The following is a 15,982-nucleotide window of genomic DNA, read 5'->3' as shown; positions in this document are numbered from 1 at the left end:
GTTGTTTAGTAACTGTGGCTACATGTTCAAAGTGAGATTAATAAAGACAGAAGAATAGTTTGATTATTTAATATAAATTTATTTTACTGTGTTTTCAGTTCTTTGTACTGTAGATGCACTGAGCAGGTATCTGCAATATTTTTGCTACAAAATATTAACATTCAATGTATATTCTGTAGGGGTCTTTGTGCATTTGATTTTTGTTGTGTTTTATTATATTATTTATGTCATGGGTTTACAGGTTAAAAAAATGAAGGAAAATTTACATTTTCTGCACTCACCTTGAAAAATATTCAAAAGGATATGAGCCACACACACTGAAAGCTGGGTGATATTGCCTATATAGTTTCAGTCAATGATAACACATGATAAAATCTATTATTGAGTATCTCAGGTCTCCCTAGAACTAAACCACAATCGCATTCACACAAAAGTATGCAGAGGATGTTTTTGTAGGTCTGCATGAAGACCTTTTCTAGACACTGTTGCTATCTTTAATCCACTGAAATCGGATATTTCTAGGGAGGTCATAAAGCAACAATAAAATTATTGATGTATTTTTTTTATTAAGTCATTCCATCCTTTGAGTCTTTGCAAATTGGAGTAAAGGTAATTTGAAACATTAGGACAATAGTGGCATAACATGGCTATTTCTTTCAAATATTAATTAATATTTTTTGTGGCAGCAGTCACTGATTTAACTCCCAAAATAAAGGGAGGAAATTTGATTAATGGAGACACTGACTCTAAAAAATAGTGACAGTTGTGTTTATCAGTTCTAATAAATGGCTCCTCTGTCATGGGCTTGTAGTTACCATCAGTGGCCATTCAAACACATACATCTTATTTTGAATTTCCCCTCACACATTGCTCAGGGACATTAGGTGAAAAATGTTAGTAATGCATTACTCCCACAATGAATGTGCTCGGTGAGGACAGACTGCTCCATCTTATGGACAGCACTAAATAAATATTACCAGCCCTTCTGGTGAGTGCCATTTGTCTCACAAATGTTTCGCTGACGTCCTTCTGGTAGTTTGTTCTAAAGAGTGTAGCACTGAGAACTCCTGTTCACACATGACAAACAACAAGATCTGATCATGAAATAATTAATGTAAATCCATATTTTCATAAGCCTGAGGACTCGCTCACATTTGAAGAGATAAAGCAATGACACAGTTACCTGCTTACTTTTCACTACAACACACTGTGCAATATATTACAAGTGTCATCTAATTAAACAAAAGCAGAAAGATGGAATAAGACACTGATCATCAACTGGTGGTCAGTGGGCCATACCTAATCCGCAAGCTCATTACATGTGGTCCACAAAGTATTAAAATATGAACAAATTAAGCTCAATGAGACGCAGTAATTATTTTGCTTATTCATAGAAAGTGATCTGGCTCAATTTGGACACAGAGGGGAGAAAACCTGCCACTGAGCCTGTTGTATTGCTCTGGCTGGGCAGCTCAGTAAGACGTGAGAATTCAATTTAATTCAATTCAACGCCTTTATTGTCATCATACAAAAGCATGGCGAAAGTTTTAAAAAAGCGCTGAATCACATAAGGTGTGAGTTCAACTTCAGTGTCAGGTATGTTTGGTTTTTTTTTGCCAATCTTGGTTTGCAGCAATTAAGCTTTCAGCAAAGTTGCTTTGCAGATGAAGCAGGAGTATACTGCAGGTGTTTTATCTGTAAAAGTAACTGATCTGTGGTAATGTAGTCACCCTGAAAATAAAACAAATTCTATCCTGTAACAAAACTATTAGGGCTTTCCTTAATGCATTATTGTTGTCTAATAAAAAACTTTATTTAAGTACCTTTAATTAAATTTATTTTAATATAGTTTTAGCATTTGTTATCATTTTTAACATTTTCTATTTTTTACAATATATGCCCCGTTTTCATAAATTCGCAGCCAAAACCTCTCCATCAAAAAACAAAAAGTAGAATATTTCTTAAGATGTGATATTTTGTCGTTAACATGTTGTAAAGTTTTTGTTTGGTTCTCAATTATTTGAATAAAACATTTACTTTCCCTTATAGTTCAATCAGTGAGTTATTTTAATTTATTTTAGCTTACACAGTTAACTTATCTTGTCTTATCATGGTACATGTGTGTGGCATTTCTCTGCTTTTTTATTACTCATAACCTGGAGAATGACATCAGGACAAAAGCTGCTAAGGAGAACTGCAAGGTAATTCTAATAAAAATAAAAAGGTCAAAAGAACATTGAAAAGCCTTTGCCTGAACTCTCATAATAATGTCTAATTACACTTTCACCACTGATACCAGGAGCTACCTCTGTTCCATTTTAGCTCATAATTATCTGAGCATATAGCTCTACTGCAGTATCTGTAACTATCTCAATTTCTAGCCTGGCAGTATTCATGATAAAATTAAGACTTTACCATTTTACTTTATGTGGCATTTGGTCATTAAAATAGCAGGATGATTTTATATACTATTGAGTATTTTCTATCATGCTCAGACATAACTAAACTGCAAAGAGACTGAAACTGAAAAGACAGCATGTGTTCATGAGAAGACAAATCTTTTTTATAGTATCACATGCCCATTGTCAGTCTTGAGAAAATAAGGCAGTTGACAACACAATTAGAAATTTTGCTTGCTTTTAGCACAAACTCAAAATTACAAGGAATCACAAAGAAAGAGAGAAGACAGGGAGGGGTGATGGTATTTAGAAATATCACTGATCGATAGGAAAATAGGGGCTGTTGTATGTTGGTGCTCAGTGCAGCAGTCTCATAATCCTGAGGCAGCATGTTCAAGCCCAGCTTGAGCCAGCATCCGGCATAAAACAATTGCCAATTTTTTTATGCGAGTTCACTTGCAGTGAGTGGCAACCCTTGCAGAAGGGAGCAGCCAAAAGAAAAACAACTGATCAATAGGAAAATAAATGAAATGGCAACTCACCTCATATGCTGATGCAACCATACCAAAGAGCTCTGAAATGGAATTACAAATCGATAACCGTCTCCTGATTCAACTGAGATAACCAACATTTCCGAATCGAATATGAGACAATCACTGAAACAAGTGAGAGGAATATTAAGCAGATAAATTATGTCACCAGTCAATGCAAAATCCTCACAAAGCTAATTACACAAACCTCAGTGTTGTTTTGAGATTCATCTCAAGACTTGCTCCCACTGTTGTAAATGCAATTTTAGATCAATAAATGTGGAAGATTTTAATTTGTCGTGTGATCTTTAGTCATTACATTGCTGCATTATAGTCTTTTTCTAGGGTTGTTAATGTCAGGAGGTAGTGGTATAAAGGACATCTGTACAGAGTGCAGCCTCAAAGCACCTGGGAGACCGAAAATTAGAAAACTAAAACTTTTGATCATAAGAAACAAAAAGGCTGACAAGGTAGCAAATAACAGTAACTCTAGGGAGCACAGACAGAATCATAAGGTGCAGCAAGAAACAGAAGAATAAGCAATAGGAATACAAGGGAACAACGACTAATGAGAACAGTGAGTATAAGTAGGCTGGGAGGGATGATTACAGAGTGAGTACAGGTGAGCTTAATGAGTGGATGAGATGCTGGGAGATCAAGAGAGCTGAGGGAAATGGTCAGTGACTCAGGGAAACCAAGGAGACTAAAAACACATTAAACACAAGAAAATATCAAAGTAAAACAAACAAAAAAGCAACATGACTGAATAACTACAAACACAAACACCAGGATTATGGCAGAAAACTGTTCACTCTGTGAACTGGGAAAACTCACAGAGAATTTGAGGAAAAGCCAAGGTCAAGGTGGTAGTTGGAGGAGAATGTCCGAGCATTTGGAGCTTATTTATTTGTACTTTTAAAGCAGAGACTGACTGGACATAAAAAAAACAGCTGTTGTACAGATAACATTTCCCAGTATTTATGCTGATCTGTAAATGTCCCACACTGTCAGATGGTCACCTCAGTTTTGCATATTTGCACCATGTATTTAGTTTATCTCCCCCTGCATTGTCTGCTTCATTAACCCGTCAAGATTAGAAGAGCTATCAGTGGCGGTATTTAATTTTCCAACAGCTTTGTCCATGAATGCCTGCTAAATACCACAGCAAAAGTACTGAGGGAGGGTCAAATCCATTTTTTCTTCCCTATTTAAATAACCTGACACTGGTGACTTAAACATTTACAAATCTTCAGTATTGGAGAAATGCCACAATGTCACGATGCCATGACACTTTCTGTATCTTAACTGCAAAAATTTGAAAATTAATACACAATTTATGCCTAGAATAATCATAAAATTGCTTTTTTTCCCCAAAAATGTTTAAAGATTTTGTAATAGGACAAATAATTTTAAATAAACATTAAATTTAGCCATTTCTAAACATGAGGTTATAATCACAATTAGAGGTAAGTGAAAAATTGCTAATTATTCAGTGCACTCCAACTCACTTGTTCAATCCATGTGTTATAGTTATTGCAGAAATGTGTGTATGCTTACAGTCCCATTGCTGACTCCCATGACAAGCACAAGAGTGTGTACACAAGCTCATTTAACCTGGTTAACACGTAATTGCTAATCATCATCATGGAGCAGAAAATCAGCAGTGACTCCAAAGACTCATTGTTGTCCTCATCTTGCATAAACTACATCCTCCGGCATTCCCAACACAGCTGTTATACAATATTATTACATAAAATTATTGCACCATGTCTTTCTTTTTATTCTATGCATAAATCATTTTTGTAACATAATACTACTTAAATGGTTTATGTCTGCCAGCAAGAAAGAGTGCAAGAGAAAATCTCGGCTTCTTGTGGCTTGTATAAAACTTCCTTTTGGGTTCTTCTGTTCTGTTGAGTAATACAGCATATCTGTACTGCTCCTGCGTTGATACTTTTTTTGTAGTGAATTAATTTATTCAGAGATGTTTCCTTTAAAAACATATAAATTATCTTCTCTTTTTTATCAGTATTTTCATAACAACAAAGTGTAAAGTAATAGTTAGAATAAGCTATTTGATACTACTTACAAAGAATAAACCAAATATATTGAGCTGTGCTACTATGCACTGTACTACACAATGGAAAAACACTAAATGTGGAGAGACAGTGGGACAATGTGAAAGGGAATACTCCTATAGATTCTGCTCTCAAGGTTACAGAGCTTTATACGGAGCTCACAGATCAGATAGCAAACATGCACTTTACTCCTATGCCATTGTTTTGGATTTTAAAATGTGCAGTGCATTTTTGCATCATACCAAAAGGCAGAAAGCCAAACTACTCGCAAGTGTAAGTGGTAAACATCATGGAGCTATGATGAATGAATCTACAGCTGAATATCTGGAGACCAAAGACTTGACACCAAATTAATTATCACTTTGTAACTGTTGAATGAATAAATAAATTGATTTCAAATGAAACTCTGCAAGGACACTCTCCTGATGGCTGATTCTGTGTTTCATAATTGTAATTGAAGTTACACAGATCACATCAAAACTTGAACACATTCTTACATGCATTACCTGAAGGACAGAAAACAACTTGTTTTCAACCACAGAACAACAAGAAAGAACCCCCCTAAATCAGCTACTGACATTATAATTTGCTGTTATTTTGCTTTACTAAATGTAACTTAATCTTTGTCTCTGTAATGACTACGCCATGTCTCTCGCCAAATCCAGTCCAGCTGGTCAACCAGACACTCTGGAGCCTGATTAAATTACATTCTGACTGTAGGAGTGTCAGACACATAGACAAATGGGAACACAGAGTCAGTGAGTCACAAATTAATGTGAATAAAGCAAATGAATCTTCTGTCCTTAAAACAAGGAGTCAATGACTAATAATAACTTTCATCTAAAAATCCTTTTTGTCTCATGCAATCGTAGAGTCAGATCTTCAACAAGTTTGTCAAAGAAAGGTAAAATCAAATATATTGGTCTACCCAGCAGCTTCAGTTGCAGTATTTGTTTAGTACTAAGCACATGTATTATTACAAAAGAAATAAAAGAAATAAAGAAATAAAAATGGAGAATTTGCCCTGTTTGACATAAAAAATGTTGAATCTGAATGTGACCTTTAACACAGTACATTACTTGGTGGTAGAAGTCATGTACTAAAACTGTATGTCAGTGCCACTGAAATTCAACAAGGTGCTATCAGGTGGTGGGCACACAAATTCTGTGGTGGACACCAGTTTCCTGTCTCAGTAACTTCAGGAAACTGCCGTTATATTTGTGTAATTGTTATGAGGAAGTTTACTTTAGATTTTAGGCAGTGTTTGTTAAGGATTAAGCCAAACAATTTTTCATTCATAAGAATTTAAAAAAGAAACTCAAATGTGTGTGCAAAATTTCAACAGAAAAACAATATGTGCTGCTTTTAATATATACCGTTTCTCTTCATTGAATGAGTAAATAGCTTATTTTAGCTACAGTGAGTCACCAAACAACCTGATTAGCATTGCATTAAAACAGAGCCACATGATTCTGTCTGGCAAATCTGGAAGTCATAGCTTCGAAAAGATTAAAATGGCTTAGTTTTACTCTGGTAGGTAAATGAGTTTCTGCTAAAAATATACATATGTCTATTATGTGACTTAATTGGCACATTGGCATTAACATTTACCTCAAACACAGCTCCACCATTTTGATGAGGAAAGGTAATTTACTACCTGTGGTCAAACTTATATTGAATGTTCCTAATGAGAGTTTTTGTTTTCCTCTTATGCAGTGACATTAATTGCAGTGACAATGACTGTTGAGTAAAAAAATGAGGAAATAGAAATATAAAAGAGAAACTTAATGAATTTCATGAGGCAACAGCAAAATGAAATAGTAAATGAGACACAGCTCAACATATTTTTACTGTAGCTAAAAAATTGCAGATGTGGTCCTGTCTTTTCATTTTCCTTATCAAGGTGAGAAAATCCTTCCCAACTCATTTCTTGACACTTACTTCAGTCAAGCTGCCTGCATGCAGGATCACCCAACCATGCTGAGAAAGCACCTGATGATAGGGCAAGTTGCATCTTTTGAAGTCATGTGATAATGGCAAAGATGAAACTGCATTTCTTTTTTGCTGATCCTGAAGGCTACATGTATTTAGGATGAATAAAACTTCCGATTCAATAACGTGTATACATCTAAATTTCTGTGTAAATATTTATGTTTGTATAGCGCAGTATATGAACAGAGTACCCGAGGAATAAAAAGCATGTGAGAAACAACATCAGAGGAGCTGACTGGAACCTTTTATAGAAGTACATTGTTCTCACTGGGGATGGTAGAGATGGCTAATTACAACTGAGATATCCCATCTCTTATTAGTCGTTTTCTTATTACTGGGAGCAAATCAGCCGCTGAGAATAAAAGCAACGACTCTTCCCTCTACTTAAAGGATCCCAGATGTATGAATCTCAAGAAAGCTGAGCTTAGTTTAAAGGCATCACAAGTGATCTGATCATATAAAGGTGATTGAGCTGATTCCACTAAACCACAGCCCTTTGTCCCAAGGTGTATGCCTACTGTAGATGTTATTGCCAGTGATTCTTAAGCAGTGATTGTTCTTTAATTGGAGCTGTAAATCAGAAGACCGGACTCACAGAAAAGAAAATTGGAGAAAAGAGAGATAAACTCCCCGTATTGAACATTGCTGATGCTCTTAGCCCCTCTGGACATTCGATGGCCTCGCTAAAAGGCAGCAGTCAACACAATCAAAACGCTCTCTGTTCATAATGATGTGTGGATGACCTCCTTACTGAGTCCTCAGCACATCCTGCAGTTTCGTCCCTGAATCAAACAGAAATGAAGGTCTGTGTTTTCTCACAAGTAGGTATCACCATGGAAACAACCGTTATTCAGCGCTCTCAACAATGGCCAGTAAATGAAAGGAACTGTCTGATGGAATTAAACTGTATGTTTGGTCCCTCTTTTCATGCAAAGTATGCACAGCGTCAGCAAACTGCACAATGCAAAAGTGCACATGATAACATACCCTACATTTCAAGTCTGCCTTCTCATTTTATTTCCTCTGGAGTTGTTTGAGTTGAGAAATTGTTTTGAGAGTCGATCTAAGTTAAGAGACTTAAAAGGAACTAGACAGCAAAATGCAATGTTCAAGTATGCCTGTATATTTGTTAGAAAATGTTTAAATGTTGTAATTACAACAGCTGTTTTCACAGACAGTTGTAGTTAAACAAGATTTATTTGCCCAACTGCAAGAAAGCATAACCCACAGGAGCAGATATTTGTGTAAAAGGAGGCTCACACATTAGCATATCATAAAATCCAAATGAAGAACTGCACAGTACAGCTTAACAATAAAAGTAAGCATGCAATAAATACTTTTCTTCTCCTTGACGAAATAAAATTAAACTTCTGCTCTTTTCTTACCCAAACAACCTGCAGATACACCAGCTGCATAAAGTGGCTATGGACTGAAATCTTTATTCCTAAAATCAAGGAGCCAAAGACAGACAGAAAAAAAGCAGGCATAATTTGTGTGTTTGTGTTTTGAAAATCAAATGTTTATCAATTTTATAATCACATATCACTGAAATATTAAGGACCAGTTATTGAACCATGTGAACTCCTCCTGACCTGAGGGAAAGCAGGATGATCACGTAGTAAGAGATAAGGAGAAAGAAAGTATTGTCATACAAGGCTGATGCCTTTCAGACAACAAGTTCAGAATTTTTGCTTGAAAGCTGCACTTTGTGCCTTATTTAGTTCAAAATCAAAACCTATAAAAGATTTCAGGGAAAACAACAAAGTGTGCTGTTAGATATATTTTCAAAAATGTCTTTTTGTCAGACCAATAATCCTGTAAAATTAACAAAACTTTGACTGTAACTTGTTTTTAAATTAGGAATGTGTATTGCATAAAATAATACACTACATTTAGATGAATTATAATAATAAAAAAAACAGATTATTCTTCATAGAAAAGACAATGTTTCTTAATAAACCATCACATGCTGCTTATGAACAAAGTAATTTCTTTATTATTTCTGCTCTGCTTTGAGCTCATATTAAACGGAGCTCCAGTATAAACTCTCCAAGGTTATGCACATTCTAGTAACTGGATATGGCTCTAAAACTATGCCTGCTGAATCAATAGGCCCTCTTCTTGTGATCCACAGAGGCACAGGAATCTTCAATAGTTGATTCTTAAAGGAGTTCAGACAGCAGAGGTAGCTGTGTTTTGGTGCATTCACGAGAAGTCAATAGTGTGTGTCTAGAAAGGGCTTGTGAGGCTAAAGACGACAAAGCAAAGCCAAAAAAATGTTTGCAGCTGGGGTGGAGGGTGGGGGGTGGTGTTTGTGAGCCAGTGTAGCTGTTAAAACTACAGATATTTGTGTCGATTGAGGCCAGCATACAACCAAAATACCAGTGTATCGTGAACAGTTTGATTTAAAAACAGATGCATTCGATTATTTGCCTTTATCGATTCACCAAGTGGTGTGAACTAAAATGTTGACGTCATCCCTGACACTGTGGAATATCTGTTAAAAACAAGTGAAAATTGTAAAATCAGTCAAAATCAAACTGGTAATTTTAGATTTGTTTTGTGATGCAGACAGAATAAATTTGTGGTAATGTAAAAGAATGATGAGAAAACTTTTGAAAAAGAAGAAAAAAAAACACCTTTTGAAAACTGTGCAGGGAAATCGGTTTATTCAGCTCTTTGCTTTATCTGTGTATCTTGAAAATGCAATTTTCCAAAAATTAAAAACACAATCTTCCTTTTCTGATCAACTTACTAGTTAATCTTCACACAGCAATTTACACTGAAAGCAACATGTTAAAGTACAACTGATTTTCCTGCTGTTTGGAGACAAATACGTTGACAGTTTCTGTGTTAACTGGAGCAATATTGTTCCTTAGGAAATATTGAGGCAAAAACATAATAATTTCTGAATAACATTACAGGCTGCACTCTAAACACTGTGAGAACAATTCAGCTCAACCCTCGCAGAGTAAATAAAACTGAAGGTTATAGCTTTTTAAATATAATGAGGACTGTAAAACTCAGCAGGAGAACACAATCAAGGATTCCAATTTATTCACCTATAAACTCAAACTTCTGCCAAGAGTTAATTGGAAATTGAATGAATGGATGAAAAGAGCAATTTGCTTTAAAGAAATGCTCATGTTATAGTAAAAACAACAGTAAAGGAATTTGGTAATAATTTTTAAGAATTTATTATTCCAATGCAAATGAAATCAATACCAACACTTGTGTTACAGCATTAAATGTGATCAGTTTTGTGCTTTTTTTATTTAAACTTACTGAATTACATTGCATAAAAAAGCAGCAAGAAGTCAGATTTTGTATATTTTGCTAAATTAAACTAATAGCAGATGCCATCTGCATAATGGTTTACAAAAAGATGACAATAACACTGATCATTTCAGAGAGAAATAACCTGCCATAAAATGTGATTTTCACACTGAAGCCACTTGACAAAAGACCAGAAACTGGGTGCAATTTTTGACAACCTTGTGAGAGAAAAACATAATTGCAGCTTGGCTGAAAGATTGTATGAACTGTTTAGCTCCTGTTTTTAAGTGAAAAACGCACAAAAAGCTAAAGCAGAAATTTTTTTGTCCCTTGTAATTTCACAAATGTTCAAGGTGAGAGGAAGTGACACGTGGAAGCTACACACGAGCTAGTGCTGTTTCTTTTTAAGATTTTGGACATTAAGTTTAAAATTATATTACACAAATTTTGCAGGCTGTTCCTTTCTCACTATGAACTTTATTTAATTGGAGCAATATAAATAGATTGAATTTGACTGAATTAACTACTGTTCTCCATCAGCATTGTCTGTCTGCTGTGAAGAATCTGTCATTCATAATTATTGCAGGACAGTTTTTGATTTGTTGTCAATAGCAGGCGCACGTTAAAGTAAAGCCTTGCTTTTTAGCCAAATATTACACCAAGAAATACACTTAAATAAGAAAATAAAATATTTACAGTGTTTGTTAACGCCAGGTGGATTGATTTAAATGTTTGATCTATGTGCATTTTGAAAAAAAGGTAACTTAAATAAGGCCAATCCTGCAGCCAGACACACACTGGAAAGTTACAAGTTTGAGCAGTAAACCGCAGCATTTTATTTAACTCATTTATCTTGATTAAGCTGAATAATTTAGTACTGATCACACTGCATATAAAAATGACATATAATGGGAGGAAATGAACACATTAGACTGAGGTGCTGCAGTTTATAGGCAATAAAAAAAATCTAAAAAGTACATCACTGAGAGAATGACCCACATGCATAAAACTAAGGGAGAGCAAACAAAAATCTTCGGGACTCGTGGTGCTAAAACAGACAGGTGGTCAGTTAATACAGTCAGGTAGAAATACTTGACCCACACTGAGCACAGGAATATGTTACTCACAATCTGTAGTTCTGTCCGTGTGTAAACATTGTTGCTGAGTGAAAAATAAATAACACATTTAGAAGAATTTTCTTTTCAGTTCCTTTTCAAAGTAGTCAGGCATGCATCTTCTTCCCATGTCGGTCTGCCAGACTGGTGCTGTGCTCAAAAGTTGTTTACAGGAACTAAGAGTGCAGTTATTCTGTTGGGGTGGTGGCAACTGGGCTCAGGATGGGGCTCAGTAATTCCCTCATTGGACTCATTGGGGATATGGCCTTGTGGCTAAAATATTCAACTACTTGACCTGGTACTTCTGCAAGAACACACTTGGCCAGGGCTGCAGGTGAAGCCTGCAGCAGAGAAGAGAGAACAATTGGAGTTTTTAAAACAACAGTAAAACATTGTTTAATCTAAGACATGGAGTGTATTCTAGCAAAACCCAGACAGTGTTTAGAGTACTTTCTTTGATGAAGACTAAATAAAATATTTATGTACATCTGGGCTTCTTAATTTTTACATGCAACATTTGTTTTATATTTAAAATAAGAAACAATTGCCAATAACATATTTTTTGACAGAATTATTATGAGAAAAGAAATAGTAGCCATCATAAAATTAATGCAGTGGTTGTCAAGGCTGTTTGTCCTATCATTATGTTTAATGAGTTCATTAGTAATGCTTGTTTATTTCAACCAGAAAGAATCAAGGTCACAAGTCTCTGCTACATTTATTTTGTGGCAAAATATCAGTAAAATGTTTGGGAATCATTGATCTATACATCTACACATTATGGCCCAACATATTCTGTCCCTTCTAGCCATGTTTTCTTTTGGCAGCAGCCTGAAAAGATCATCAGATATCCTGCGGCACCTGAGAGGCAAGAGACTTTAAAGTTAAAAATGCAGTTTTAAGGAGTCTCTTTGGGCTGACTGGGTTTTCCAACAAATGGTAAAACAAATCATTGGTTGCTCAAACAATATATTTTCTTGCATTTACAACTATTCACTTCTGGCAATACACTTTTTAATTTTTTCTGCTCTCATGCCCCTATATTTAGTTTTTCATTTCCTAAACAAACGTATTGGCTAATTTAATATTTTTTGTGCAGACTAACTTCTTTATGTTACTAAACAGAGCCAGGTTGGCAATTCATTGGAAATAAAAGTTTAAAAACTGTTGTACAACATGCAACCAAAAAGTGAAGACTGTTATATTGTCCTTTGTTTTTTTCCATAAAGCAGCAAATTAAGATTTTAACAACGATTCTGTTGATTTATCCAATTATATTTGAGGTCACTAAAAATCTGGGTACGAAATAATAAAGCAGAGAGTCACTTTATAAAGGTGATAATTCTAGAGTGGTCTAGTAAACAAACAAAATAACACTATATATCAAAACAGCTTTATCTGTAATGCAGAACAGACTACATTCAGTGTGCAGCTAATGATGTTAATTACATGTGGCAACATTTGTCTTTTACTATTGTTGAAGTGAATCTTCTTGAAGTTGTAGCACATAGAAAAATAAATGATTTTTTAAATTAAATGATGCATGAAGAATAAACTTTGATGTTCAATAGCTTCACAGCAGTAAGATGGCATGGGGGTCAGCAAGTGACAGATGGAGAAAAACACTGACCGTTTTGAAGTCTCGGAAGGGCACAAATTGCACAATGTCCCTGAGGACTGGTTCGCCCTTCGGTGACCGCAGGACTCCGTCATCTCCATCCAGAATCTGCATGTCTGTGAAGTCGGCATTGCCCACACCAACAATGATGATGGAGAGAGGCTGGTAGGAGGCTCGAACAATGGCTTCACGTGTGTCGGCCATATCTGTCACCACACCGTCTGTGAGGATGAGCAGGATGTGGTAACGCTGCAAGACAAAACAAACTTTCACTCAAGAGTCAATCTGTGTGGAAAATTAACAGTTTTTAGCAACAACATGCGCTCATAAGCAAGGACATCTCTCAGTATGCATTCTAATCTGAGACGAGACTTTGATGTTATTTTGATTTTAAAGCCTCCACTGAGCCTTAGTTGTCATGCCGCAGCCCTGAAGCACCAAACACACCAACCTTGGACAAAATTCAAAAGGAAAAGCCAAATATAAAACAGCATTTCATGTACAGCTAAACACATCAATAAAACAAAGACTGGTGTCTTCAGCATGAGCTGCCTCAACAAAAACTCAAAGCTGTTAATTGTGTAAATTAGAGTCAATAAACTTTTACTTTCAACACTCGGTGCTGTTGTGTATTTGAAACAGGACAACTGCACATTCTGGTTTTTAATCTTTAAACAAAACTCAAGGTACAAGTTTAGTCACCCAAAACATAAACTGCACATTTGGATTTGGTCAAATGACAGAAAAAAATCATTTTAGACACTGAATAGTCTCTTTGATGATCTAATAAAGTTTTTTATTCTGAGTTGAACAGATTAGCCCTTATAGTTTGATTTCAAAGACAAATTGTTCACAGCTTTATTAATAACCAAATTATTAACTATTTATTTATAATTTTTATAATGGTATCCTAATGTAAAGTGATACCTTAAATGATTTGGTCTGATTTTGCAATCTAAAATATTAGCAAAATAATAAAAAAGAGAGGCTATTTTACAGTTCATTTATTTTAAAATAAAGAACACAAACACTGTAAAATGTTGTGGTTTCTGAAATGCAATTTCTGGTTTTGGTTTTATCTTTTGAATTATTAATTAATATTAATGTTTGTTTGTATCTTGACTGAGGTTATGTGGTCCTGATGAGAAAAAGGGCTAAAACAAAACTCTCCAAGTTGACGTAAAAAAATAAAATAAAAATAGTTTAACAACTCTAATGAGCCAACTTTGAGAGAAGTTCACAAACTAATTTCTAACAGAAAATTCTTTGATCTAAAAAATGAAAAAGAAAACCTCATTAAAACAGCTTGTGCTATTACTATCTATAATTTAAGTAACACTAATTAACTTTCTACTTCTGCTTTTGCATCATATAGCATCATGATGTGACTACAAACACAATTATACCAGAGGCTGCTCACTTAGAAAGCTGAATGTGAGCCACAACAACAAAGACTTTGTTGCATTCATTTCTATATTACTGGGGAGCACAAAGATTGACTCACAGAAGCATCTTTAATGTTGCCATCTCCTGCTGACACCTTGGCTATCCTGTTAATGATTGGAGAAACATTCGTCGGACCGTACAGCTGGATCTTAGGAAGGCAGTTCTGGTATGCCTCAACCACTCCTTGAATCCCTGGTCAAACAGAGAACAGAGCAGAATGAAGAAAGCATTGATACAGTTGGCAACACCTACAGAAAGCAGAAAAACTTTCCATATTTTAACTAAAAGATGGTTGAGAACACAAATAATAAACTAAGCAGAATAAACATAATCTATATATATTTGTTTATCTGAAATATGAAATGAATAACCTGCTGAACAACATTTTAGTTTTACAGACATTTTTTATCATCTGCAGAAATCTTCTTACCTTCACATTCATCATCATCTGGGTTGAAATTAATGGCAAAGTCATGGGACACCTAAAAAGAGAGACAATAAAATAAATTAGAAAATAAAATCATCTTCAGTAAGAGAGCATTTGTACTCATAAATCTTCATTTTTTTAAAATCTATTTTATGTTGCCGTAGAACTGATTAGAAATATTTGTAACATTTATTTTTTAATTCTTATGGTTTCACAACTACATTATTTACAAAAACAACCTGCTGAAACTACCAAGACTTAAAAAAAAATAACCAACATTTTCCTATTTCAAGTAAGTGTCTTATCTTTTACTCAACTTATTAGCAAGTAACATCTAATGTAACAAAACAAAAAAATGTTGCAGAGAAAAAATAACCTTTTTTTTTACATTTATAATATTTTATATTCACTGTATTCCAGTAGTGACCTATTGGACATTAGCTCAGCAAAGATTGTAGATTTAGTATAAAGGTAAAACTATTGAATGTCGAACTCAGCAAGGATAAGAAAATATTTTTTCCGTCTTGTTTTTATGGGGCACTGATTTGTGTAAAGAGCATTTATACTCAACATCCAGCATCATCTGTTCTCCACACTCTGGAACACACAACTATGGTCAGTGTGGAATTTCTTCAAATTCATTGCATTCTTTTTCAATTATCTTGTTTAGTCTTGTTATCTAAACATCGGTTAGTATTTGTTCTTTTCTTAGCTCGTTAACTTCAACTTAGTAACATTTTTTTCCAAGCGCACCAACTGTCAGCTACATCGATGACAACTGACTCGTCTCCAGCTGGCTCTTTTTTTAAAGACATGACAAACTGTGAAGAAATTAAACATAATGACAAGCTGAATGAAGCATCAGGTTTATGCAATAAAGGCTATCTTAATTTAACAGCACGTTTTGCTGCTGGCCTTTTTACATGAGTAGAAGCACAAAGTTATAACTAAAAGACTATTACAAAATTTCTCATTGGCAATCCAGTTGTATGCTTCTGATATTGTGCATGTAGAGAAGAACAAATTACAGCTAATCTCCATTATGTTTAAATGGACTAGAAGAGTTTGCTTCTATTGCATGACCTCTTTATACAAAAGTAA

The 15,982-nt window shown here is 34.8% G+C and overlaps 1 protein-coding gene across 1 annotated transcript in view; it reads right to left on the bottom strand.

Moving 5' to 3' along the window:
- Window positions 1-10,180: 10,180 nt before the first annotated feature.
- cpne7 (copine VII) overlaps window positions 10,181-15,982 on the bottom strand; it is a 29,503-nt gene continuing 23,701 nt past the window's right edge. Inside the window, exons 13-16 of the mRNA XM_017404488.2 lie at window positions 14,885-14,936; window positions 14,513-14,646; window positions 13,021-13,257; window positions 10,181-11,731 (exon numbers count right to left, since the gene is read on the bottom strand). Of these exons, the coding sequence (XP_017259977.1) occupies window positions 11,579-11,731; window positions 13,021-13,257; window positions 14,513-14,646; window positions 14,885-14,936 (576 nt within the window). The 3' untranslated portion in view covers window positions 10,181-11,578. The remainder of the gene's footprint in view (window positions 11,732-13,020; window positions 13,258-14,512; window positions 14,647-14,884; window positions 14,937-15,982) is intronic.

This window comes from Kryptolebias marmoratus, linkage group LG15 (assembly GCF_001649575.2).
Source record: "Kryptolebias marmoratus isolate JLee-2015 linkage group LG15, ASM164957v2, whole genome shotgun sequence".
In the NCBI taxonomy this organism is placed as follows: Eukaryota; Metazoa; Chordata; class Actinopteri; order Cyprinodontiformes; family Rivulidae; genus Kryptolebias; species Kryptolebias marmoratus.
The sequence above is the reverse complement of the archived record's forward strand: the minus strand, read 5'-3'. Positions and strand labels throughout refer to the sequence as shown.